We start from the raw sequence: 27,377 nt of genomic DNA on the forward strand, positions 1-27,377 counted from the left end.
CTCCCTTGGAATGGAGAATGTAAACTCTGCCCTCCAAATTATTAGAATCTTGAAATTAAGGGGCTCTCAGGCAAAGATATGGGAATGGGAATAAATAGTTCTTTACTAGGAAAATTAAAAATAAAAATGCAGTAGTAAAAAACAACAATCAAACAAAAAAAGAAACCACTGCCAGGGTGAGAGCACAGCCTGACCCCTGTTGTTGAGGTCCAGCCCAGTCCTCCTGCAGTGCAGCTGTGGCTCTGTGGGAGCAGAGATGATCCTGGAGCAGGGGCAGTTTCCTCTGAAGGTGCCGTGGGGTGAGATGGGTCCAGCCTTCCTCTGGGAATGCAGAGCACACAGGCTGTGCTGGGCTCTGAATGCCAGGGTTTATCCAGGTGGGAATGCAGAGCACACAGGCTGTGCTGGGCTCTGAATGCCAGGGTTTATCCAGGTGGGAATGCAGAGCACACAGGCTGTGCTGGGCTCTGAATGCCAGGGTTTATCCAGGTGGGAATGCAGAGCACACAGGCTGTGCTGGGCTCTGAATGCCAGGGTTTATCCAGGTGGGAATGCAGAGCACACAGGCTGTGCTGGGCTCTGAATGCCAGGGTTTATCCAGGTGGGAATGCAGAGCACACAGGCTGTGCTGGGCTCTGAATGCCAGGGTTTATCCAGGTGGGAATGCAGAGCACACAGGCTGTGCTGGGCTCTGAATGCCAGGGTTTATCCAGGTGGGAATGCTGGGCTCCTCCCCTGGGTGCAGCATCTCCCATGGATGATGGAATTGGATCAGGCCTGCAGGGAGCCTCGATGGCCCATGGACAGCAGAGATCCCCTGCAGGGAGGATGGGTCCTGGAAGGGATAAAGAACCCTGCCCCAGCTGGTTTGAACAGACAGCAATAGAACACATAATTTTGGTCACATCTTCCATTGCAACCTAAGATACAAAGGGAAAAAAAAAAAAAAAAAAAAAAAAAAAAAAAAAAAAAAAAAAGTCCTTTTCCTATTCCATGAGCTGTTTCTTCCCTTCTCCAAAATTCTGTTTGCTTTTCAGCTTTTTCCAAACCTTGAAAATTGAGGATCATTTGAAAGTTTGCTTGACATTAGGATTGCCAGGCCAGAGGTTGAACTTTGTCTGAACCACAGGGGAGTGTTGGACAAGGCACAGATGGATTGGAGAGAAAGCTGGAGCTGACAGCCTGATAATCAATAATCAGCCTGATAATCAATAACTGCCAGAGCAGACAAAGCTGGGGGCTTAAACAATATTTAAAAATTAATAACTGGAGGGAGTTGAAACTCAATGAGTTTTAAGATCTTTTCCAACCCAGACCATTCTGTGATTCCACAGCACCACATCCCCTCTACACTGAATATTCAGATTGAATCATTGGATTCAAACTATTCTATAAAAATAATGAAAAATGGGTACAAATTTCAGCAAATTCTATGTACCAAAAAAACCAATATACTTCAGTCTTGGGATCATGAATCATTAAAACACAAACCAAGCCCCACATCTGAGGTCTAATATATTTGAAATATAAATAACTGAAAATCAGGTTCTGATATTTATATTTTTGTGGGAAAAAAAAAAAGGAGAAACAGCATTGTCTATTATTCAGTCCCCTGCTGCTATTAAAGAACTGAGTGCACTCAGATATAGTTTTATATGATGTCAACAGATTATTAATCCCTTCACACCGAATTTTAAATCACACAAGTTAACTCCTGGAAAAGGGACAAAGATGGCAAAAAGAATCAGTAACTTTTCATGGAAAATTATCATCTTGCACAAAACTCAGGGAAAAGTTGCCTTTATACAAAGAGATCATGAACCCACACCCTCCAAACAACAGGAATTGTGTTTGCATTAACACAGTGATGCTGCTGTTAAATGTTTTGCTAAAATGTGCTGGAAGAAGAAGAAGAAGAAGAAGAAGAAAGCAACATTTTTATCACTATTTGAATTCTGTTTGGTCGGTTGTTTGGGGGGTTTTTTTGGGGGGGGGGAGTTGTTTGTTTGTTGGGGGTTTTAGGGGTTTTTGGGAAGGTTTTTTGTGTGGTGGAGTGGGTTTTTTCATGTGGGGTTTTTTTTGTTGTTGTTGTGGTTTTGGTTTTTTGGGGTTTTTTTGTTTTGTTTTGTTTTGTGGGGTGTTTTGGGGGGTTTTTTGGGGGGGTTTTTTTTTTGGTTTTTGGGGGGTTTTTTTGTTGTTTTTTTTTTTGGTTGGTTGGTTGGTTGGTTTGTTTTGGGTTTGGTTTTGTTGGGGTTTTTTTTTCCCTCTGGGAATTGAAGTTGTTGTGCCACCAAATGAGGAGATTTTGGCGTTCAGGCTCAGGAGCAGAGTCGTGCGTTGAGGTCAAGGGAGTGCAGCGATTCCTCTCCCAAATTAGAGCCTGGCAGTGGCAGCAGAGCTGCTCTGCTCGGTGTGGGACAGCCTCAAACCCCCCTGGTTTGGTGAATGACACATCCCTGGATTCCAGGGAGCAGGGTGGGCTGCAGAGCTGCCACTTTGCTCCCCCCTGAGCAATTCCAGCCTCATTCCAGGCCCAGGGATCAGCCCCTGAGGGAGGAGGTTGTGCAAGGAGCAGGAGCCACCAGCAGAGCTGGCTGAAATCATTCTGGGTTAATGTGGTTTATTTGGAGCAACAACAGCAAAATAAAGGAAATTTTGCTGGTTTGGAGAAGTCCTGGTGGTTCTCGGTGAGCAGCAGGAAATACAAGGAGGTTTTATGTGGAACAATTCGTTTCTAGGGGGATTTTTTAATGTTTGGTCTTGTTCTGATCCACAAAAATTGATGTTTTCCTCTAATTGTCTTAAGATTTGGAGTACTTGGAAGTGTCCGTGGTACCACTGGTTCACAATTTACCATTTCCACATGGAATTATCAAGGAGGAAAAGGATCTTCAGGATCACCCAGTGCCACCCCAGCAGCCCCAGCATCCCCCAAACCCTGTCCCCAAGGGCCACCTCCAGACTCCTCCTGAGCACTCCCACAGACAGTGACTGCAAACCTCCAGGACATCCTGGATTTTTATATTAACACTGAAAAGGAGAGGAAAGTGGGTTTTTTTTGATAAATGTTTCTCCTATAAATCAGTCAGAGAGGCTCAGCTCATGCAAAGAGATTTAATTCTGACTGGGAAGAAAAGAGGGAACTCTCAGCCAGACCCTCCATGGAAAAGTCCCCATTTCCAGCCAGATGTTCCCTTTTCCACTCATTTTTCTCCTCCATATTCTCAGCCTGTCTCAAAAACTGAGAAAACCCCTATCAAAAATCACCAGTGCATGAGAAGGGCGGACAGATTTCGTAAGGGCTTTATTCCTTTTTTTTTTTTTTTTTGTGGCTCCCCTAAATTCTTCACTCTCTCTGAGCTTTATCCCCTCCACTCTCCTCCCATCACGTTCTGCTCTTGACTGATGTGCCCAAGTGCTCCTGCTCCCCATCCTGGATCAAATCCAGCACCTGATACAGCAGCTCAGCTGCTCCTCCAAGGTTTTTTCCTCTGCCGGGGGCTTGGGCAGCTCCAGAAATCTTTAAGGGACCTCCAGCTCGCTGCATTTTGTGCTCCATTCCTGCAGTGGCACGGCTGAGAAGCGTCCCCTGCAGAGATGCCTTTGCTATTTTTACAAATCCCTCCAGCAGCGTTCGTGCTCTCGGGTTTCCCCAGCCCGGGGCGGCTGCGGGATTTTTTGGATGTCTCCTCATTATTAATAGCTGCTCCTCCTTCGTATCCCTTACCTCAGATCCACTCTCAGTTATTTCTGTGCTGACAGTTGCAGCCCCTGTGCCTGATCTGGTGCAGCAAGTGTGGCCCTGGAATGATGTTCTGCTGATGCATCGTGGACTGAGGGACAGCTTTTGCCTTCCTGCCCCCAGAAACTGCACAAATTCTGCTTTTGCTGCTTTTGGAGCTTTTGGAATTCCGTCATGAACATCCAAACATCTTTTTTGCTTTGCCAAGGTGTGGAATTCAGCCTTGTGAAGTTTCTCTGCCCATGGCATACCCAGATGAAGTCCAGAGCTGCTGCACTCTGGGTTTTTGTTTCTACAGCAGAGTCTTGTGAGCTTTTCCTTTGTCTCTTTACTTGAGATAAGTCACAATCTCCTCAATACATTCCCCATTTCCACAGGAAAGGAGCAGGGACACCCATTCAGCAGAGCTATGATAATTTGCCTTATTTGCTGGGTCAGTTTGTGCCCAAAAGGGAAATTATTCCCACAGAACCAAAAAGATGCAAGACTTAAACAATCTTTTATAAAAAGCTCCCTCACCACAGATTTTTCCAGCAGGGTTTGTAACTCAGAAAATGAAGGAGTTTGTTTCAAGCTTCATTGTCAAGAATCAGCTCAGAGCCTTGAACCCCCTCCCACACATGAATAAAAATCCGGGGTCACCATCACTCCTGAGCAGAGGGAAGGGGCTGCACACCCTGAATTTACTCTCCCCACCACAAGGGGACGTGTCCAGAGACATTTCCTTCCACAGAATCCCAGAATGGGTTGGGTTGGAAGGACCTCAAAGCCCATCCAGTGCCACCCCTGCCATGGCAGGGACACCTCCCACTGTCCCAGGCTGCTCCAGCCCCAGTGTCCAGCCTGGCCTTGGGCACTGCCAGGGATGCAGGGGCAGCCACAGCTGCTCTGGGCACCCTGTGCCAGGGCCTGCCCACCCTGCCAGGGAACAATTCCTGATTCCCAAGAGCCCATCCAGCCCTGCCCTCTGGCACTGGGAGCCATTCCCTGGCTCCTGTCCCTGCAGCCCTTGGCAATTGTCTCTCTGCAGCTTTCCTGGGGCTCCTTCAGGCCCTGCAAGGCCACCCTGAGCTCAGCCCAGAGCTTCTCCTGCCCAGGCTGAGCAATGCCAGCTGTGCCAGCCTTTCCTGCCAGCAGAGCTGCTCCAGCCCTCTGCTCACCCTGGAGCCTCCTCTGGGCTCTCTCCAGCAGCTCCACGTCCTCCCAGTGCTGGGAATTCCAGGACTGGGGCAGCTCTGCAGGTGGGCTCTCACCTGAGGGGGCACAGGGGCACAACCCCAGTCCCTCCTGCTGCTCACACTGCTCTGGATGAAGGCACAGGTAAGAAATATTCTCTCCTTCTCCTAAATTAATACCTGAGAGGAAATCCCACGAGGTGTGTGTAGGATTACACAAACATCACCCCAGTCAATAAATGCACCCTCAGTGTCCCAGCCCAAACCACATTTTGTTCAGACTGTCCCTGAAGAGAACACCTTAAAGTGAAGCTAAACCAACTAAAGTGAACAGAATTGAATGCTGAGGCACTTGTTTTAATTGGCTTTAACTTCTGTGGCCTGAATGCAAAGCATGGGGCCCGTTAGAATTTGGAAGGCTGCTGCTTCTAAAGATAGGCTCAGAATTTGGGAGTGATGAGGGCTGGCAGAGCAGCAGCTAAAATTAGACCCGGCCAGACCATGTCAGATGCATCAAGAACCCACTGCAGCTTAAATATTTGTAATGTTTGTCAAGCAGGCCCTTCCACCCAGCCAGAGTGAAGTTTATTTCGGATAATGATGGAGGGTTACTGCTCAGAATTTTTCCAAACTCGAGGAAAAACAAGTTGGGAGAAATGGGCCTGCTCAGATTTTTCCTCCTTCTCCTATCGTCCCTCCTAAATCCTTGGGTGGATTTTAAAACACGCCTGCTCCAGCTCCCAGTTGGGAAAGTTTGGTCAATACTCAAAAAAAAACCAGGACCAAGGAGCTTTTTCCTGAGGCTGGGCCTGGATTTGGGATGAGGGAGAAGCTGCAGGAGGGGCAGCCCTTGGGAACAGGATGGGATCTCCTGCGGGATCTCCCCAGACACAGCAGCACCAAAGGGAGCCAGGGTGGGTTGAGCAGCTTTCTGTGCCCTTTCTGTGTCTGAAGGAGCCTTAGGAAGTTTTTCCTAACTTTCAATAATTAGGATTATTGCCCCTAGGGCTGAGGGTGCTGTTTCCATCAGTGTGTTAATTGTGATTTGCTTTAATTGTTATCCATCAGCTCTCTGATGCCTTCCCAGTGGATCCAGTAGGACTCAAGGCAGAGAGTGACATCACAGGGAAAAGTTTGGATTTTCCCACTCACAAATTCAATTCCATTTCAACTTTTCAAGTAAAACAATTTCACCTCACAAAGATAAAATTGTGTAGAAGGTCTGACTACACCACACCAGGTGTATTTTTAATTTCTGGGGTTTTTTTGTCCTTTCTCATTAAATAATCAGCCTGAGTCTTTCCAGTCTCCATTCCCTTCATCCTTTCTCCTCCGAGTCCTTTCCCCCTGGGCCTTTCCATGGAGCTGCAGATATCCCACGTGCCATTCCCTGGATTCCAGCCTCGGGGAGGTTTCTCAGGTTTCTCCAAGCTTTCATGAACTTTGTCCCAGTTTGCCACGTCATTTCTGGGATTTGCCATCACCCTCTTCCCAAATATCTGGTGAGGATAATGAGAAAAGTCTGGATTTCAGCACTTCCCAGGAGGGGGAATTACAGCTCTGCTTTGCACCGGGAGAGGCTGAGACTCCCAGGTTTTTTCTCTGGCCAACCCTTTTTCCTTAGGAAATTTCCAATTTAGGGAGAAAAGTTCTCACAACCATTTTCAAACTTGTAAAACAAAAGGTTATAAAGACAAGAAGCTAAACAGAAAATGGGGAAATAGTTGAAAGAGAAATAAAAAGTATTAATGGAGCATTTACAGGTCCAGTAGAATCTAGTTAGAATTATATAGGGAAAAAAGCACCAAAAAACCATAAAGGATGTTCTTTCCTTCTTCAGAAGTGAGAATAAAAGGAAGGAGAAGGAGAAGGAGAAGGAGAAGGAGAAGGAGAAGGAGAAGGAGAAGGAGAAGGAGAAGGAGAAGGAGAAGGAGAAGGAGAAGGAGAAGGAGAAGGAGAAGGAGAAGGAGAAGGAGAAGGAGAAGGAGAAGGAGAAGGAGAAGGAGAAGGAGAAGGAGAAGGAGAAGGAGAAGGAGAAGGAGAAGGAGAAGGAGAAGGGAAAAGGAGAAGGAAAAGGAGAAGGAAAAGGAGAAGGAGAAGGAGAAGGAGAAGGAGAAGGAAAAGGAAAAGGAAAAGGAAAAGGAAAAGGAAAAGGAAAAGGAAAAGGAAAAGGAAAAGGAAAAGGAGAAGGAGAAGGAGAAGGAGAAGGAGAAGGAGAAGGAGAAGGAGAAGGAGAAGGAAAAGGAAAAGGAAAAGGAAAAGGAAAAGAAAAGGAAAAGGAAAAGGAAAAGGAAAAGGAAAAGGAAAAGGAAAAGGAAAAGGAAAAGGAAAAGGAAAAGGAAAAGGAAAAGGAAAAGGAAAAGGAAAAGGAAGCAGGTGAAGATCAAGAAGGGAATCAAGAGGTTTGTGAAAGAAATATTTTCATGGAGGGGAGAAGAAAGAAAATCCCTGAAAAATCAGTGAAAATTAAGTCAAAGCACTGCAGGCAGTGGGAATGGGAGAAGAAAAGTAGGGAAAAGAAAAGGGAAAAGCAAGAAAAGGACCTGAAAAGCAAAGAAAAGTCTCCTAAGCATTGAAAAGGATAGGGAGTGGGAATAACAGCATGAAAAGAAAGGGAAATATAAGAATAGAAAAACAAGGAAAAGGCAAAGAAGGAAGAGGGGAACAAAATAAATTACCCAGAAAAAGCATGGAAGAGATGAAGAAAAAATGGAAAAGAAGTCAAAGCAAGGAAAAGCAGGGAGGGGCTGGAAAAATAAGCAAGGGAAGAAGAAATGCACCTGGAAAACATATGGAAAAAAGTAGAGGAGGAAGGGGGAGGAAATTTGAAAAGCACTGAAGTGAGGAAAGGAAGCAGAGAAACACCCAAAACATTGAAATAATGGGGAAAAAAGAAGAGGAAAAGAGAAAAGATTGGAAAAAAAGAGGGGGAAAGACCAGAAGGGAAAGAAAAGTGGGGGAATGCAAATGCAAATCAAGGGTGGCAAAGGAAGTGGGAAAGGCAGGCAGGAAAAAACCAAGCAGGAAAGATGGGAAGTGAAAAGAAAATACAGGGGAGAATAACAAAAATAAAGAGGGGAGTGCTGGAAGATCCTGACTAAATAATGGAAGAGAGCTCAAAGGAAGGGAGGAAAAGTCAAAGCAGGGAAAAAATTGAAAGTACCAAGAAGAAAAAAGGGGGAAAGTAGATACTTAGGAGAAAACCAAAAGGGGAAGAAGGAGGGAGAGGACGGGAAGAGCAGGGGAGGGAGAGCAAGAGAAAACAGGGAAAGAATGGCAGGAAAACAAAAGCAAGGAAGACACAGGAAGAGCTGTGGAAAGAGAGGAAGAGAATCAGCAGGAAAAGGAAGGAAATACGGTGAGAAGGAAAAGCAGGAAGACTGGGAAGGCATCAGGGGAGAGAAAGCAGGGAAAAGCAGTGGGGAAAGAAGAGAAAGCTGCACATGGAAAAAGAAGGTGAAAAAAGAAAAGAGGAGGGAAAATTCAAAGCTGAAAGATGGGAAAAGGAGGGGAAATGTGAAAAGGGAGAAAAAGTATAGGAAAGGAGAGAAGGTCAGAGTGGAAAGCAGGGAAAGGGAAAGAGAAGTACTGAGAAAGAACAGGAATTTGGGAGGGGAGAAAAGACTTTGAAGTGTTCCTGAAGAGGGAAATGAACTACAGCTTCAACTTCAAAGCAAATGAAAAGGGCATTAAAATCCTTTTAGCCAAAGTTACAATGTTGGACTTCTGACAAAACTCCATCACTGTTCCCATGAAGGAACTCTGTGACATCTCTGCTTTTCCAAGCCCTGGCTCCTGAGATTCCTGGATTCCTCCCCCCAGGTCACTGAGGTTGTGACCCTCAAGCTTTGAGAACTCAATCCCCAGGGAATGGGCACGGCCCCGAGGCTGCCACAGCTCCAGGAGCCTTTGGACAGCGTTCCAGGGATGCCCAGGGGGGGATTGTTGGGGGTCTGGGCAGGGCCAGGGGCTGCTCTGGATGATCCCTGTGGGTCCCTTCCAGCTCAGGATATTCCATGGCTGAATTTCCTCAGCTTATTCTTGACTCCAGAGCTCTCCAAAACGGGACTTTTCCTTTCAGTACAAATTAGGAATGGCTCTGTTGAGTTCAGCTCAATGTGCTTCGTTCAGGACAAGCCTTTCTTCCTGTCTTGGGAAAAGGGAACTCCATCATCATCATCATCATCATCATCATCATCATCATCATCATCATCATCATCATCATCATCATCATCATCCTCCTCACCATCATCATCATCATCATCCTCATCATCATCATCCTCACCATCATCATCATCATCATCATCATCATCATCATCATCATCCTCATCATCATCATCCCTGCAGTCTCAGAATTATTAATTCCATCTACCAGCTGCTGATATTGATGGGAAGGAGTCCTGGATTCCTGCCTGAGCTGGCTGGCAGGAAAATCTGAAGGAAAAGAGAGTTTTGAAACACGACAGGAAGCGATAAAGACATCCCCAGCTTGGGATGGGGAAGAGAGATCCTCGAGAAAGTGGGGTTTTTTTGGATTTTCTGCTTGAGATCTCCCATGAGTTTCTTCAGAACAAACAAATTCTGTATTTAATTTTCCATAGATCATTTTCCAATCATTAACTCACTGGGTTTGGACAATCATCATCCATCAAATCCACCTCCTTTCTCAAGGGGAGGCCTACAGGAGAGGCATTTGATTATTAATTTCTCCTAACTTAGCAATGCTCCTCTTTTATTATTCAACACCACAAGAAATACCCATGAAACCTGAAGTTTCAAGAAATTAAAATTCCTGTGATTTTGCAAGATTCGTAAGTCAGTGCTCAGCAGGACTCAGTGATCACACAACAATGGGTTTGAGAAGTTTTTAACCCATTTTTAACAGAATCAAAGAAAGCCTTGGGTAGGAAGGGACCTTAAAAATCCTCAATTTCCTCCCCCTGCCATGGCAGGGACACCTTCCACTGCTCCAAGCCCCGGTGTCCAGCCTGGCTTTGGACATTTCCAGGGATCCAGGGAGAGCCACGACCTTTGCCAGTGTTTCACCACTCGTGGTAAAAAGTGTCTTCCTTGTATTTAACCTAAATGCAGCTCCTTAATGTTGGAATCCATTCCCCGTGTCCTGTCCCTCCACCCCTCATCCCAAGTCCCTCTCCAGCTCTCCTGGAGCCCCTTTAGGTACTAGAAGGGGCTCTCAGGTATCCCTGGAGCTTCTCCAGGCTGAACAACCCCAGCCATGATTAACGCTGATGCTCCAGAACATCGACCATAAAATATAATAAACAGCAACTAAAACCCCTCAGATTCCTTAAATTTGACAGAACTCCTCTGGAGAACTGCTGAAATCCAACCAAGGCATCTTCATCAGTGAGGAAGGAATGGCTCAAGAGTCATCATGAGGTGGAAAACTAAAAACCAACTGCGGATTTCCAGCATGAAGCTGTTTCTGTGGAACACCACAAAAACAGAGGCATGGGACAGAAAACCACTGTCTGAGCAGGTGCTTTATACTGGGCAGTATTGTGCATTTTAACATGAATAACTCCAAGGAAAATATCACAGAATCTGGGAATCCCTGAGGCTGGAAAAGCCCTCCCAGCCCAGACAGTCCCAGCTGTGCCCCAGGCCCACCTTGTCCCCAGCCCAGAGCACTCAGTGCCACCTCCAGGTGACACCTGCAGGGATGGGCACTCCAAAGCTCCCTGGGCAGCCCCTGCCAAGGCCTGAGCTCCCTTTCCGTGGGCAAATTCCTGCTGCTGCCCAAGCTGAGCCTCCCCTGGCCCAGCCTGAGGCCGTTCCCTCCCCTCCTGTCCCTGTTCCTGGAGCACAGCCCGACCCCTCCGGCTGTCCCCTCCTTGTGCAGAACCACAAGAGAGAATTCCAATAAATAAATGATCCAAAACTCAGACTAAACACCAACTACCCTCTGGAGATCAACTCCCAGCAGTAACTCTACTCTGCAGTCACTTCCTTGTGTATTTTTGACCAGAAGGACCCTTCCTTTCTATCCAGAAGCTCCAAGCTGATCTTACTGAGATTAATTTGTTCTATAATCAACACAACACGTTCTGTGTCACCAGCTGGAGTTTTCACTCCCTCCCTCATTAGAAAAATGTTCCTGATGGGCTTCAACAGCGATTCTTCCACAGAGGATCTTCAGAAGTCTTTTTTTCAGTTGTCCATGATAAAATACCAGCACATGAATGGTGTGATGAACACAAGGATGGCAGAGTGATAAATAATGGAGATGAGGTCACATTTCCAGGTGAATCCAACCCTTGTGGCATCCAGGCCCCTCCAGACACCACTGTACTTACAGGATGGGAGCCTAAATCCTGGCAGAGCAGCCATTCCCAAAGGACTGAGCAACCAGGATGGAGAACCATCTAAATTTACAATCTTTTAATGCAAAGAACTGAGGCTGAAAGGTTGAAAACTGCAATCCTGGCAGGGAAAAACAGACAAGGAACCGAGTGAGAGGTTCAGGGATGTAGCTGCACCTCCTGCACGCTGGCACCACTCCCAGGGGCTGTGTGCAGCAATTCCAGCTTTTACAACGGGTTTGAAAACATCTGAGGTTTCAGAGAGAGCTTTACAGTTAAAGGATTTCAGGAGGTTAATCCAGTTAACATCTTTTTACGTGGAATAGTTGCAAACTGGAGTTGTTACTCATCACTCTGCCAGGCTCTGGTGGCCACCAGCTGTAACTCAGCAGTCCCAGGACTGAGGGAGGAGTCTGGAAAGCTCCTGGCTGGATCACTCCAGGGACAGGAAAACTCCTCCCACTGGCAGAACCCACAGGAAAATCAGCTTTTTCAGAGCTAGGTCCTACTGCACCCAAAGCCAGGGAGTTGGTGATGCAGGAGGAACTGGGCTGGGTCCTGGGGATAGCAGCAGGCCCGTCCCAAAATCCCATTCCATGGCCTCAAAACCAGCTCGTCTGGGATAGGGAGGAAGCTCAGAGCACACTCAGACTATGAGGATTAAAGAACTCCAACTACAAGCACAGTCCATGAGAATCAAGCAGAGCTGTGTTCACACATCAGTGATTTGCAGACCTCGCTGGTTTTCAATTAAAAACTCCAAATTAGCTGTTACACCTCCAACTTTTACTTTCATATTTTTAAGTCTGTTTCAATGTATCTGATATTTACATATTATAGTATAATTATACCTACCATACCATGGCTTGGAGTAGGTTAATTGCATAGGAAGACTTACTACGATTACATTTGTTGTTTGCTTCTTCTTAAATTACTCTTTTTTTTCTGCTTCTTTTTTTTTTTTTCCTTTTTAAAAAGCACAGTAAAGAGTCTGAGGACAAATTATTCAACTGTTTATCATACATAAGACTGCATGACTATAATACAAAGGGCTTGTCTTTTCATTTAACGTTACAATATACACAGCAAGTCCGGACTAGATCTTACAATCTGAACACAGGTATTTAACCTTTTCCATGCTGTTTATGTTTACAATGCACAGAAGTCCTGTAACCAAACTGTGTAGTAAAGCACACAAAACTGGACTGTAACATAACACAGTATGCAGAAGCACTGGATTTTATGATTATTTTTTGTTTTTCTTCTTGATGTAGAGGTTTATTTCTTTGAACTGCTTTAGGTTTGGTGGGGTTTTTGTGGGTTTTTTTGGCGCTTGCTAAGGGGTGGCAACCGGCGCGCGCGGTGTTACCCGGATTCCAAAGTACCCTTATATTCCTAGACAGCAGTAAGAACTGGATTCCTTTTTTTTTTTTTTGTTAATATTGCTAAACTCAGCGTCCTTTTCTAAGGTGACAGCCTTCCAAATCCTGTAAACTTCTCTGAATTACTGAGCTTCAAAAGAAAACCAAACCAAAAAAAGGATAAAAAACGTGGGGCGGGGGGAAAAAAAATCCGCTTTCATCCACGGGGTTGACGTGTCGGTACAAAAAGAAATATTTGATTAAGGAAACCATGATTTACAAAGAAATGCTAATCCCAAGGATTCGTTCCCCTTCACATGGTAGTCAGCTGCTGTGTTGCCACTGTGAGTATAAAAAATTCCACCTTTCCGACCGAGAGGACGTGTGGAATTGGCCGCTTGCTGCTAAAATTAACTTTTCCAAGGGCTTACTGGCAGAGGTAGATCACTGCTTCTGTAAGAGAGGATGGGCAACACTGTTCATCTGGGATGGGCAAGCAAGGAAAACTCACCTTCATTCTTTCACCAAGGGGTTTTTTTTTTTTCCACGCAGCTTTTTTTTTTTTTTCCCTTTTCCCACAAAAAAAAAAATCTCTTGGATGGGCCCATAAATTTTGCAACTGCCAAGCTGACTGTGTTATATTAAGGCAGCGTTACCCAAAAATTAGGCACCTGTTAAATACAGCCTGCTAACCTCAGGTCTCCCGTGAGGGTTTTGCTTTACTCAGCCTATTATTTTTTTTTTTTTGGACCTGTTCATGCAATCAAGGTCTTTGCCTTCAAGTTTACAATTATGTTAATAAGGAATACAAGAATCAACTGCTGGTTTCATAGCTTCTGGATCTAGTGTCCCTTTTAACCTTCAGAAGCCTGAACACATTGATAATGTAACAGATGTTATAGTCTCCAAGTAGATGTCAATCTATTATCTTCAGTACACAGATTGCTGTAAATGTATTGGCTATGAATTCAACAACAGTTCCAGTTTTGTTTAAGCAATAGTACAGCCATAATTTTTCAACTGACATTTAAAAATGGTCTAGTTACACCTTGTGTCAAAGTGCAGAACTGCTACATTATTGGTTACAGACATCTATGTGCTATAAAAACAGCTTTGGTACAATAAATTATCAAAAAAGAAAATAAATTTTTGTAAAATTCACAGCATAATTGTGAGGCAAAAAAGCAGTCACATAAAATTCTGCATTTTTTTTTTTTTAAAAATGTTCAGGATGAACAGAAGACGTCTTTGTGCAGAAGTAATGGTGGAGAAAACCACGTGCCGAGAAAAAGCAAAAGAAAAAAGTAAAAAGCAGGAAGGGACACAGTTGTAGCTATTTCCATCAAACGCAAACCACTACTCCTGTGACCTTCAACCAATAAGGAAGTCAACTTTATGACACACGCAAAGTGACCTTGCAATACCTTACAATAAGTGGGTCACAAAAGTCTATTTTAAAAGAAAGGCCTCTTGAATTACCCATTCTCTGTGTTTTCAGCATTAAGGACTGTCTGCAAAAGCATGTCCAAAAGTGATTGCATCTGAAATGGTAGGCTCTTCTAACTTAAGAGTCCAAATCCATAAGGCCAAAGGTTATCCCAAAGACCACCACTTAGACCTCCCCAGGACTGGCCAGGACCGACCCGTTGATTGCTTCTCAGTGCACCTCAGTTATGAAACCAGTCAGATTTCCATCCTAACTGCCCGTGGGCTCCCAAAGGTGGCGCCCACAGAATTCCCATCACAATTGCTGCTTTGATCCTCAGTAGATTCAGAAAAGGAGAGTTCTGCTCACCGCCACTTCGCATGCTCAATGTGCCTCACAAACTCCGTCACAACCGTCCCTTTTTACAGCTGAAGAATAATATATTTGTGTAATCTGAAGGTCCCTCTTTCTTACAGTACTGCATTTCTGTGCCCATGGTTGTTTGGGGAACTAAAAAAAATATATATATTACTCACTCCCCCTCCCACCCAAAAAACTTCAAAGGGCCTTTTTTTAGAAATCATGTGCAATGCCTTTAAAAAGAAACTAGTTTGCAACTATGACTAACATTTGAACAATAACCCCTGTCGAATGAGAGCAAAAAAAAAAGAAAAAAAAAAAACAAAAAAAGAAAAAAAAAGAAATTAAAAATAAAAAATCAAAACCCCTCCCCAAAAAAACCCAAACTATGACTAGGTTGTGGCAAGTTAAAATGGGGGAAGCAAAAGGTGAACACCACTAAGCTATTTGTTAAGGTGGGTCCAGACATGGCTCTTAAAAAAAAAACCAACCAAAAAAACCTCCCCCCAGCAAAAAACCAACAAAAAAAAACTTCATTGTCCCTTTGCAATCTTTTCAAGTTTAAAAAAATAGTCAACTTTGCCCTCCTGTAGCGGTTCAGTGAGTTTATCTCCTTCTGATTCAAGCAGCTTTGCACTTTGTTTTTTGGAAAAACACCACTTCTATAAAAACACACAAGAAACAAACTTAGTTTCAGTTTAGTCACGAGCTAGCCACAGGACTTTGCTGAACACAAACTCCTGTCATGGGAGACTCTTCTCTATCAATGCCTTGCCTCATGGCAAGGTGTCCTTCAGTCATGTAATGAGCAGGACCTGTATTAGCAGAAAACTGGTACGTGGGATGTCCAGCTATGCCAGTTTCTTGGCGCGGATTAGAGTAGACTGTTAAATTCATGTCCATAGCTCCGTTCTGTCCAAAGTCCAAGGTATTAGCAGCCACCGGGCGGTTCTGATAGGCCTGATTGCCTTGGTTACCAGTAGAGGAGGAAGATGTAGAGGAAGAAGTAGTTGAGGAAGACAGGGATGTCATGGAGTGGTGACTGTGGCCCACCTCCATAGAATCCTGGGTGGAGGAGCTGTTTGTTGGAGAATTGTAGACTCTCGGCCTGGTCCGGCTGCCCAAGGCTTGCTGTCCATGGTGGTGGTGGTGGTGGTGGTGATGGTGGTGGTGGTGGGAGCTGTTGCCGTGGTGGTGGTGCAATGCGTTCTGCTGCTGAGGGTTCACGTGGAAGGCGGTCTCCTGCACCGGGTGGGTCTCCACCGTCACCTGCGCCGGCGCCTCGGTGGCCGTCCAACCGATCGGGGGCGGGAACTGCTGCCGGACCTGCAAGAGACGGGTTCAAACGCTCACCACAGCTGCCATTTCACACAATCACAGAGCCAAACAGGCTGGGAAACACCTCCGAGACCACCCTGCCATTTCACACAATCACAGAGCCAAACAGGCTGGGAAACACCTCCGAGACCACCCTGCCATTTCACACAATCACAGAGCCAAACAGGCTGGGAAACACCTCCGAGACCACCCTGCCATTTCACACAATCACAGAGCCAAACAGGCTGGGAAACACCTCCGAGACCACCCAACCTCTGACCGCTGTCGACTGAGTGTCACAGCCAGTCGGTTCTTGAGCAACACATGGGAGACTGGGTTATTCTATTTACGCCAATTTTTAAAATGTTAATTGAACCTTGCAGTTGCACAGTTGTTCCAGAAAGGCAAGCATGAACCTAATACTTTTCTATCTAGAACAGTATATGAGAGATTAGGTTATTGGTATTTACGCCAATTTTTAAAAATGGTAACCAAACCTCGCTGTTACACAATTGTTCTAGAAATGCAGGCATGTACCTAAGAGTAATTTCCAATACTTTTCTATCTAGAGCAGTATATGAGAGATTAGCTTATTGGTATTTATGCCAATTATTTAAGACATTAACCAAGCCTCACAGTTGCACAATTATTCTAGAAATGCAGGCATGTACCTAAGAATAATTACCAATATTTTCTATCTTCAACAATATATGAGACATTAGCTTATTGGTATTTATGCCAATTATTTAAAACATTAACCAAGCCTTGCAGTTGCACAATTATTCTAGAAATGCAGGTATACACCTAAGAATAAATTCCAATATTTTCTATCTTGAACAATATATGAGAGATTAGCTTATTGGTCTTTATGCTGATTTTTCTAAATGTTACCCAAGCCTTGCAGTTGCACAATTGTTCTAGAAATGCAGGCATGCACCTAAGAGTAATTTCCAATACTTTTCTATCTAGAGCAGTATATGAGAGATTAGCTTATTGGTATTTATGCCAATTATTTAAGACATTAACCAAGCCTCGCAGTTGCACAATTATTCTAGAAATGCAGGCATGTACCTAAGAATAATTACCAATATTTTCTATCTTCAACAATATATGAGACATTAGCTTATTGGTATTTATGCCAATTATTTAAGACATTAACCAAGCCTCGCAGTTGCACAATTATTCTAGAAATGCAGGCATGTACCTAAGAATAATTACCAATATTTTCTATCTTCAACAATATATGAGACATTAGCTTATTGGTATTTATGCCAATTATTTAAAACATTAACCAAGCCTTGCAGTTGCACAATTATTCTAGAAATGCAGGTATGCACCTAAGAATAATTTCCAATATTTTCTATCTAGAACAGCATATAAGAGATAAGGTTATTGGTATTTACACCAATTTTTAAAAATGTTAACCAAGCTTCACTGTTACACAATTGTTCTAGAAATGCAGGCATGTACCTAAGAGTAATTTCCAATACTTTTGTATCTAGAACAGTATATGAGAGATTAGCTTATTGGTATTTATGCCAGTTTTTTAAAATGTTAACCAAGCTTTGCCGTTGCAATATTTTCTATCTTGAACAATATATGAGAGATTAGCTTATTGGTATTTATGCCAATTTTTAATATGTTACCCAAGCCTTGCAGCTGCACAATTGTTCTAGAAATGCAAGCATGTACCTAAGAATAATTTCCAATAGTTTTCTATCTAGAACAGTATATGAGAGATAAGGTTATTCATATTTATGCCAATTATTTAAAACATTAACCAAGCCTCACAGTTGCACAATTATTCTAGAAATGCAGGCATGTACTTAAGAAAAATTCCCAATACTTTTCTATCTTGAACAACACATGAGAGATTAGGTTATTGGTATTTATGCTGATTTTTCTAAATGTTACCCAAGCCTTGCAGTTGCACAATTATTCTAGAAATGCAGGCCTGTACTTAAGAATAATTTCCAATATTTCAAATTATTATGAATAATTTCCAAACTTTTCTATATATACCTTAAGAAAAATGAATGCACATCCTGGATATTATTTTCAGTTAAAGGAAGTCTGATAAGTGACTTTGCTGTCAAAACTATAGGGGCAGCTTTATATTACAGTAATAATAACAGCATTTGTACAACACTTAGAAAAATAAAGCCCTGACCTCTGGCTGAGGAGCCTGGAGACAATAAGCAAAACAAATGAAATTAAAATGTTGTAACTCATACCTTGAAAGGTGCCAACAGCACTAGAGGAACCTCTGGAACAACACAGCTGATTAAAGGCTACTGAAAGAGCGAGGTCTACCTACACAGCCATTAATTGTCTACATGGGGGAGGATTTCCAGTTTCATGTGCTGTGCTCTGAGGTGTTGTGCATTACCTGTGGGCTGTGTGTTTCACAGTCCATGGCCTGCACAGCAGCAGTGAAGTGCCCACCGCTGTGTCGATGCTGGTGTGTGGGGTCTGACCGCGCCCTCCCGCTGTTGCTCGTGCCAGAAGATCCACCTGGAAAACCCCAACATGCTCAGTGACTACAGAATCCACAGCTTTGAAACAATGGCAGCATCAAGATTATAAAGTGCTTCAAGGGAAAAGTATGAGACCAATGTCAATCACTCACATTTTTGCTCATCTAGGTGGGTTTTTAGGGGTTTTCTGTTTACCTGTTCCAGCTGATTAAAATAATTGTTTAGAGATCATGAGTGATATTTTTTGACAGTATGGAAAAAAAAATTAGTATGTCACAGAATCATGGAATATTCTGAGCTGCAAGGACCCACAAGGCTCATCCAGTCCAACTGCCCAGACCCCCAACAACCCCACCCTGGGCATCCCAAAGGCTCCTGCAGCTCTGGGGCTGTGCCCATTCCCTGGGGAGCCTGGGCAGTGCCCAACATTAAGAAGCAGAATTTTATCACCTGTTCATGACCAAAACCCACCTGAGCTTGAAGATGTACTAGAGGTGGTTCCTGAAGACTGTGACTGCTCCATGGCAGGACTGGTGGACACGCTGTTACTCGTGTTGGTACCTTCGTCCGCCGTTTTCTTGAAGAAACTGTGCTGCAGGGCGTAGTAGGGCTGGATCCGTGTCTTGGGGTCATAGTCAAGCATCCTTAAGATGAGGTCTTTGAACTTCAAGTAGTCAGCTACAGTATGACCTGACTCCCCAGCACGGCGCCCGCCCGGCCCTCCTGTCTCGACTCCCAGGATATTGTGGAGTTTGCGAGTTCCCGGTGGTTTGTATTCCTGTGGGGAGGGAGGAAAGCCTTGGAATCAGTGCGTGAGGCCCTGGGGGGGTGTGCACAGATTCTACATCAAAACTCAAATCAAATCAGCAAATGAAATGTTATTTAATTGACAAGACAGAATAAAATAAACAAAAAAGCTGCGTTTTCTGTAACACTATGTAAAACAAAGTAACAACCCACCATTTTATATATTTTTACACATGTATTATCCTAATTATTTTACCTACCCTTTTTCCATCTTTGGTCTTCTTCAAGTTCCAAGTGCTATCTGGCAACTTCTCAAAGAACTTTCTTGCTTTGGGTGCTTGGTCGAGGATGTGGGTTGGTGGAATCCCCAAAACTTCCACTATTTTATTCATCTGATCCACCTGGCCCAAATAAAATGGGTTTGTGAAGGACAAGTGACAGCCAGACCAAATGTCAGCTACTCACACAAGTTCTAAGTTAATTAATTTAAGAAAAAATTAATATGGACAAACCAAATTAAAGAGTAAGAGGGAGACACAGAAAATTATGAACATGCAATTTTGTGTCCTGACAAAAGTCAGGTTATTGATGTTAAATCCTTTCAGAATTACCAGACTCCCCTAATTTATGCACTCCAGTTAAAGAGATGAAAATCATGATGGGAATTAACAACAAAAAACAATTCCTGGTACGTAACTTACCTCATTTGCCCCACTAAAGAGAGGCTCTCCAGTGTGCATCTCGACTAAAATACACCCAAGGGACCACATATCAATTGCAAGGTCATAAGGCATTCCCAGTAGCACCTCTGGTGATCGATAAAAACGACTCTGGATATATTGGTATATCTGCAATAAAAGCATCTCAAAGTCACAATCACACCCCGCATCCAAGGAGAATGAAAATTCCAACGGGATCCCATTTTGGTGCAGGGAAAGATGAGGTATCAGGGATAATAAAAGCAATACATTCATTACAGTCATAGAAGTATCTAGGTGTTAATTTTTAGGAAAATATTACCCTTATGAACAAAAAGCAGGAGTCATGTTTTTCTAATTGTGATTCTTAACATTTCAAAACTATCTTATAATTGATAAATAATGGATTTGGATAAATAATTCAGGTGTAATTTCACCTCCTATGTCTTCCTTTAGCCCTTCCTTTTATTTTATAGCAAAAAGTTCTTTTATTAATCTAAATCTCTGTCTCACTGCTGTTTTCAAAACAGTATTCCATATTCTGATCCACTCTTCCTAAATTTATTCTGGGAAAAAGCAACGGGGTGCTACTGGCCAGTGCCAGCTCCTCAAGAGACAACTGGGGCACTTTTGGTGAAGTTACTCCTGGAATTCCTGAATCCTTTTCCCAAAGATCCAATCTGCAGTGTCACTAATTATAAAGAGGGGACATGCTAAAGGAATGCTTATGGAAAGAGGAATAAAGATGGAATAAGATAATAATAAAGTGTATTTTATTTATTTTTACTTAATTTTTTTATATTTATTAGCATGGTAGATTTCTACAACCAAGTGCTGATACGTTCTCCACTGACACGGCACAAAAACACAGCCAAGGAGAAATAAAAAAACATGAAAAAATTCTCATATGGTGGATTTTTATCTACTGGGGCACTGAAGGAAGTGGTGGATTGTCAAATTGTTCAAAATAAAGTGTGGATGTGACACTTTTGGACTTGGCTTAGTGGTGAATGTGGCACTGCTGATTCATGGTTGGACTTGACCTTAAGATCTTTTCCAACCTCCACAATTCTGGGATCCTGACATTGATATTTACAGCTCTTGTGGAGTGTGGCTCTCTAGAACTGAGTTATTGTTTGAAAACCATCATGGATGAAGTTTCAATGAGCTAGATGAGCATTATGACTTCAAAATCCTGCGTTTTTCAGCAGCGCCAACAGAATTTTTGCCATTTTTCCCCCAAACTCACCCTCTGGCCAAGCTGACACGAACTGCCAAAATCCACAATCTTGATGGCGCTCCTTTTGGGGTTGCAGAGCAGGATGTTCTCTGGTTTTAGGTCACAGTGAATGATGCTGAGCTCGGGGGTGGCCAGGAAGAGCAGGGCCGTGCACATCTGCTGCGCGAACTTGCGCGTCAGGTTGAGCGACACGCCGCGGAAGTTGGTGTTCCTCAGCAGGTCGTACAGGTTGTAGGACAGCATCTCAAACACCAAGCACAGGTGGTTCCTGAACATGAAGTGGCGCTTCAAATGCACTGGGGAAAAGGGGAAAACATCATTAATACACACTGAGAATTATGGGTTAATTACCACACAGCATGTAGGAAGGAGGACCATCAATGGTTTTTCTTTTCTGGTTCTGTGGGATTTACAAAACATTTCTTTAGTGTTTGGAGGACAAGAGGACATTTTCACGTCCTCAGGTGCACCTCAGAAATCTTGTGAAATCTTTTAAATACTTTAATCAATGTGGAGGAAGCTGAGCACTGAGTAAAAGAAGAGCATCGGGTTTTTTCCTTGTTCTGTGGGATTTACAAAACATTTCTGCCATGACTGGGGTACAGAGGGGCATTTTACACATTCCTGGGTGCAAAAAGTTGTGAAATCTTTTAAATACTTGAATCAGTGTGTAAGAAGCTGAGCACTGAGGTAAATAAGAGCATCAGGTTTTTTCCTGGCTCTGTGTTATTCACAAAACATTTCTGCCATGCTTGGAGGACAAGAGGACATTTTCACATCCTCAGGTGCACCTCAGTAAAGCTGAATTAACCACAAACTTGTGAATGGATATATTATCCAAAATAAGTTATCACTCCTTTACATTTACAGAGCAAATATTTAATTGTGAGAATAATTTAAAATGCACAATGACATCACTGCAATTTATAAGCTGATTACTTCAATTAATAAAACTGATCAATATCCTAAAGGAATTGTATTCATTTCCTTCAGGCACAATCTGAGTTTATGAAAGGAACCAATCCAAGTCTTTTTTTTCATTAAATAAGTGAAATATTCATCACTTTCCTCTGTTTAGAGGCCAGCAGGATTTGCCTGGGTTTTCAAACCTTCAGGTTGCCACAAGAAAATTAAAATAGAAACACATTTCAGAGAAAAAACAACACACTCCCCTTTCTGGCATAATAAAATCTTGGATATGAGCACCATGAGAATTCAGACTTTTAATTAAGGTGGATTTCTGGTCAGCTTGATGTCCATGGATTTATTTTCTCTGTTATCCCAGAGCAGTTCCTTCTGTGTCCTTTACAACCCACCTGAGAGGGCACATTTTGCTCCCACACATCCTTCCCCAATTCCTCTTCTCTCACCTTTGGAATTCTCCTCCCACCATTCCATGTCCTGCTGAGCTCACTGGACCCACCAGCTTGGCAGGAACCACCAAACATCATCACAAATATTCCAAACTATTTGGAGATCAGCTGAAAGCAGCCTAAGCTCTACAGCAAGATCTAAACCACTCATAATAAAATAGCAAAGAGGAGGAATTAATTCAATACCTATGTAGTACTTCATCTCAGTGTCATGTTTGTTCATCAGCTCGAGCAGTCTCACTTCGATCTGGGCCTGGTTTAGGAAAGCCTTCTTGTTTTTGATGATTTTGATGGCCACCCACTCCTGCTCCACTCGGTCATAAGCCTTCACAACCTGCAAGAGAAGCCAAATCCATCAGCAAAATCCAATTTTCAAAACCCAGCCAAACTCCCTTTTTCACTGTTCTCAATTCAGAATTCTCCTTTTTAATTCTATTTCTTCTGATGGCACAACAATAAAGCTACAGCTGATTTGGTGACATTTATTGCAGTGATGTCACTTCATATGCAAATAAAATTATCTAAAGCAACAGTGTAAAAGGACTGCTAGATCTGAGAAAAACTAAAACCAACAAAATAAAAGCTCCATCCTCCTTCCAGCCTTGGCTAAAGCTGCAACCAGTCAAAACAAATGCTGCAAATGACATTTATAGCAGGTAAGATCCGGCACTAATGATTGCTTTAATTTAAAAACCCAATTCAAACTAAAAACCTAACTCAAACCAAAACCACACTCAAGTTAAAAATGTGAACTGCTGGCAAAAGGTGGAGGATTTCTCATTGTAAAATGCAACAGCCACCAAAATATATTCAAATATTTTCTGAAGTAACATGAAATAGCTCAAAATTAAAGCGTCTGAACAGGCACTGAGGATAACAGCAATGAGAAAAAAGGGTTTTAATTTCAAAATGAAGCAGCAATAGCACTTCAAATTAAATAACTTTGTGATCCACAGAAATTATATAAACACAAGCCAAGCCATTACCTGTCCAAAGGATCCTTTGCCTATTAGAGAGTCGATTTCATAGCGGTCCATCCACTTCTCCCCATTCTTCACGATGTAGTCGTAGTTGTCATCATCATACCCATCATTGTAAACTTTCCTCTCCTTTTTGTGACTGGAATCATCTCCCTGGCCCTGCTGATGCCGCCGTTTTTTTTTTTGCATAGTAAACCTGGAGGGGAAAAGAGCTTCCTCAAGAGCCTTGCTTAGAACTGCAGCTCAAGAAAGAGGAAAATCAACTTTTATTCAGCATCCTGTGGTTATAAAGTGTAACTTCATCAAGTGGAAAACCAAGCAATCCTCCCCTCCTATTGCTGTGTTTGAAGAAAATTGAAATAGGATAAACATTTCAGAGAAAAAGCAACACACTGTCCTTTCTGGCATAATAAAATCTTGGATATTTGGAAGCATCATTGCTTTGTTTGGATTCTAAAGGGAAGTTTGAATAATTGAAGAACTGGGAAAGAGCTAAAGAAATGTACTAACACTAATAAATAATAGTAATAACTCCGATAAATGTACTAACACTAGTAAATAATAGTAATAACTCCAATAAATGCACTAACACTAGTAAATAGTAATGATAACACTGATAAATGTAGTGACACTGATTTCAGGAGTTCACAGGTGCCAAAGGAACAGAAACATCCCAGCACATTGTGCACACAGTAAAATTCAAAATGCTAACCGGCCTGGAAACAAGAATTACCACTTGATCTTCCCACAAGACTGGGAAAGAATTCCAAGGAAGTCATTAATCACCATAAAAATCCCTTTAATCGTCAAAGTTTGAAATTTAACTGATGCTTTCCTGTATTAACCTGAATAACTTTATATTTTCCATTTGTCAATAATATTGAACTCAATAACTTAGGGAAAACAGCATCTTCCTTAAAAGCTCTTAGAAACATGAATAAAGTTTTACTGAGCTCAAAGTGTGCTTGTGCTACTCCTCATCCTGCAAGCTCAACTTTTGTTTATAAAACAACAGAAAATAAATCCCACCATAAAAGATTTCCTGTGTGCTGGACAGAAAGCAGGACCATGACAGCCACGACCTCAAACAAGATGTGAACAACTGAGAGAAAACTCGATTTTTTTGGATCTCTTGATGAGATTATTCATAGAAAATCCATTTAAATCATGTATTGTAACAAACATCAGTGCACATTAAAGACAGCTGCAGCCATTATTACCTCATTAATATGCTTGTATGTTTTGATCAAATCTACGGAGAGTTTCCTCAATGGAGCAGTGGCTGGATCACGAAAAGTTTGGGGCATCCGCCTCTGGAATGGGAATAAGGCAGAAATTAGAACAAAACCAGAAATTTAATGGTATAGTTACTACATCAAATTGTGAAATTCCTCACAGAAATGAGCTATTTAAATGCAACAGCTTTTTTTAACTGACAGTAAACCCCCCCCATAACCAGTTTAGTTACTTTTTAACATATTTATAATTTTTAAATTTTAAGAATTTTTTGAAAAGGAGTAAATTCCAAGATTCCTGCCTCTCCTCCCACTACAAGTTCGACAATAAAGACTCTCCTCCACCACTCCTCCCCCTCAGGACTGACACATGAACTGTCACAACATTTAAGGTGCAGCTCCAAAGGAAGTTCACAGGAAGTTCCTTTGGAAGTCCACAGGAACTGCTGGAGCACTGGGCCAGCTCATCACATTCAACTGCATTAAATTCCAAATAAAACCAAAATCCAGGACTCCCAAGAGACAAATCATCTCCAAAGGCTGTGTCCAGCACTGCCAGACAAGCTCTGGGAATTCTGTCCCACCCAGCCAGAGTGTGATGGGGACTTTGGGGAGTGGCTGATCCCTCAGCCTGCTCCTCTCTCCGTCCCCTCACACAGAGGGCTCTGGAATGTCCCCAGGGAGGAGTCCCCAGCCCCTCTGGGCTCTGCTCAGGGCTGGCACTGCCCAGGGCAGAAGCTGTGCCCCTGTGCAGGGGAATTGCTGGGCTCAGCCCCTGCCCGTGGCTCTGGGGCCATTGCTGGGCCTGGAGCAGAGCCTGGGGCTGCTCTGCCCTCCCTGCACACAGGGACAGACAGGGAGAGACAGACACAGGGACAGACACAGGGACAGACAGGGACACCCAGGGACCCCCAGGGCTGAGGCTCCTCTCCCTGGGGCTCCTCTCCAGGCTGAGCAGCCCCAGCTCCCTCAGCCCCTCCTGGGCACGGAGATGCTCCAGGCCCTTCCTCAGCTCCAGGAGCTCCTGGCCCTGCTGTGCTGAGGAGCCAGGGCTGGGCACAGCACCCAGAGGTGCCCCCAGGGCTGGGCACAGCACCCAGAGGTGCCCCAGGGCTGGGCACAGCACCCAGAGGTGCCTCAGGGCTGGGCACAGCACCCAGAGGTGCCCCCAGGGCTGGGCACAGCACCCAGAGGTGCCCCCAGGGCTGGGCACAGCACCCAGAGGTGCCCCCAGGGCTGGGCACAGCACCCAGAGGTGCCCCCAGGGCTGGGCACAGGGGCAGGATCAGCCCTGCCCTGCTGGCAATGCCCATCCCCGTGTCCCCCAGGATGTCACTGGTGTTCCTGTCCCCAGGACACTCTGCTGGCTCAGGGACAGCTCGGGGTCCCTCAGGTCCTTCCCCACAGGGTCACCCCCAGCCTGAGCTGCTGCCTGGGCTTGTTCCCCTCTAGGTGCAGGACAGAAAACCTCAGGGTGAATTTAAGCAATTCCATTGGAGAAAAGCCTGTTCTGTGTGTGTTTTCCAGCAATATTATTGAACTCATAAATGAGTTATTAAATGGAGGTGTCCAAGGAAGGCCTGGATGTGGCACTCAGTGCTCTGGATGGGGACAAGGTGGGGATGGGCAGAGCTGGAATTCATCTTGGAGATCTTTCCCAACCTAAATGATCCTGGAATTCTGTGATATGAACCTGAAAAAGCACAAGTCACCTTCTGTGACTGAAGGGAGTTTGCCATCACCAAGTCTCCCTGCTCTTCTATTTTTTATAGGATCACTTAATACTTATAATGGTTGCTGTACAAACAACTTTTTTTTTTCCTTAATAATAAACTAAAAAGAATCACATCAAAGTGACCCAAAAAAGGTCTCACATAAAGAAGTTACAGAGAGAGAGTTTGTGTTTCTGGACCTGCACTGAGGTACCCGAGGGACCACCCTAAAAAGCCAAACTCTCATTCTCCTCCTGTGCGGGCAGGGGGAAAAGCCATTAATTCTATTTTATTACAAGTACAAGCACTTTGTAAACAGGAAAACTGTTTTTGAAAGTTTCCTAAACAAACTATCAGACATTTACAAAACATTTCTGTTTCTTCCTTTCATCTGGCAAACAAATGTGGGCCATGAAATAAACCCCACCTAAAGGGGATGCTTTGGTTGTCTCCCACAGCACTGAGCAGCAGCCAGTCCTGATCCAGCTGTCATTGCAAAAGCAGCTTCAAATCCAAATATTTCCTTCAAATTCCTTAATTCTGACTGAAAGAAGGTACTGGAATATGGGAACATGGGTGGGTTTTGCTGGTGAAAGGAACCAGGATGTGGCAGAGGAATATAAATAATAATATTGTCAGAGCCCAGTCTCTGTCCTGGGCAAGAAGACCAGCACAGATTTTTGATTTTTGAGGGAAAAGTCTCAGCGTGGAAGAATTCCATAGTTCAGACCAACTATTCCCATAAAAAATTACTCTAATTTGGAACGGGAGTTCATTTGCCAAGTCTTTGTTTTTATTTTCTAATTTATAAGTCAAATTTGCTTGCTTACTTCAAAAATAAAGATCCAATTTCCACTCTTAAATAAACAGCCTGGTGAAAAAAATTACCTGATTCACTGCCATCCAAAAATTGTAAATAATTTAAATTCTGCAGGCTACTGCAGACAGTCCCTTATTTAAAAATTGTGTATTTTGACAGCCACACATTTCTGAGCACACTCTTGAACCTGTATGAACTTTTCCACTGGTTCTATTTTGCTCCCCTGGGTTCAGAAAGTTTTGGGTTGAATTTTTTTCCTCACACTTTTACACTGTGAAATTTGTAATATTTCCTTCTTTTTCCAAGAGAGATTCTTTCTCCTTGATGATGGAAGACCATGGAAAAAAAGTCATTCTCTATTTTATACAACAACACTCTCCAATCCTTTATT

General features: G+C 43.4%; 1 protein-coding gene across 1 annotated transcript in view; it reads right to left on the reverse strand.

The window, feature by feature from the left end:
* Positions 1–12,232: 12,232 nt before the first annotated feature.
* The window catches only part of DYRK1A (dual specificity tyrosine phosphorylation regulated kinase 1A), a 73,036-nt gene continuing 57,891 nt past the window's right edge, over positions 12,233–27,377 (reverse strand). The window contains 10 exon segments of the mRNA XM_063393201.1: positions 12,233–15,713; positions 18,094–18,218; positions 18,653–18,959; positions 19,189–19,329; positions 19,630–19,776; positions 20,876–21,162; positions 22,426–22,573; positions 23,226–23,402; positions 23,404–23,415; positions 24,440–24,532. Of these exon segments, the coding sequence (XP_063249271.1) occupies positions 15,090–15,713; positions 18,094–18,218; positions 18,653–18,959; positions 19,189–19,329; positions 19,630–19,776; positions 20,876–21,162; positions 22,426–22,573; positions 23,226–23,402; positions 23,404–23,415; positions 24,440–24,532 (2,061 nt within the window). The 3' untranslated portion in view covers positions 12,233–15,089.

Source organism: Prinia subflava, chromosome 3 (assembly GCF_021018805.1).
Source record: "Prinia subflava isolate CZ2003 ecotype Zambia chromosome 3, Cam_Psub_1.2, whole genome shotgun sequence".
Lineage (NCBI taxonomy): Eukaryota > Metazoa > Chordata > Aves > Passeriformes > Cisticolidae > Prinia > Prinia subflava.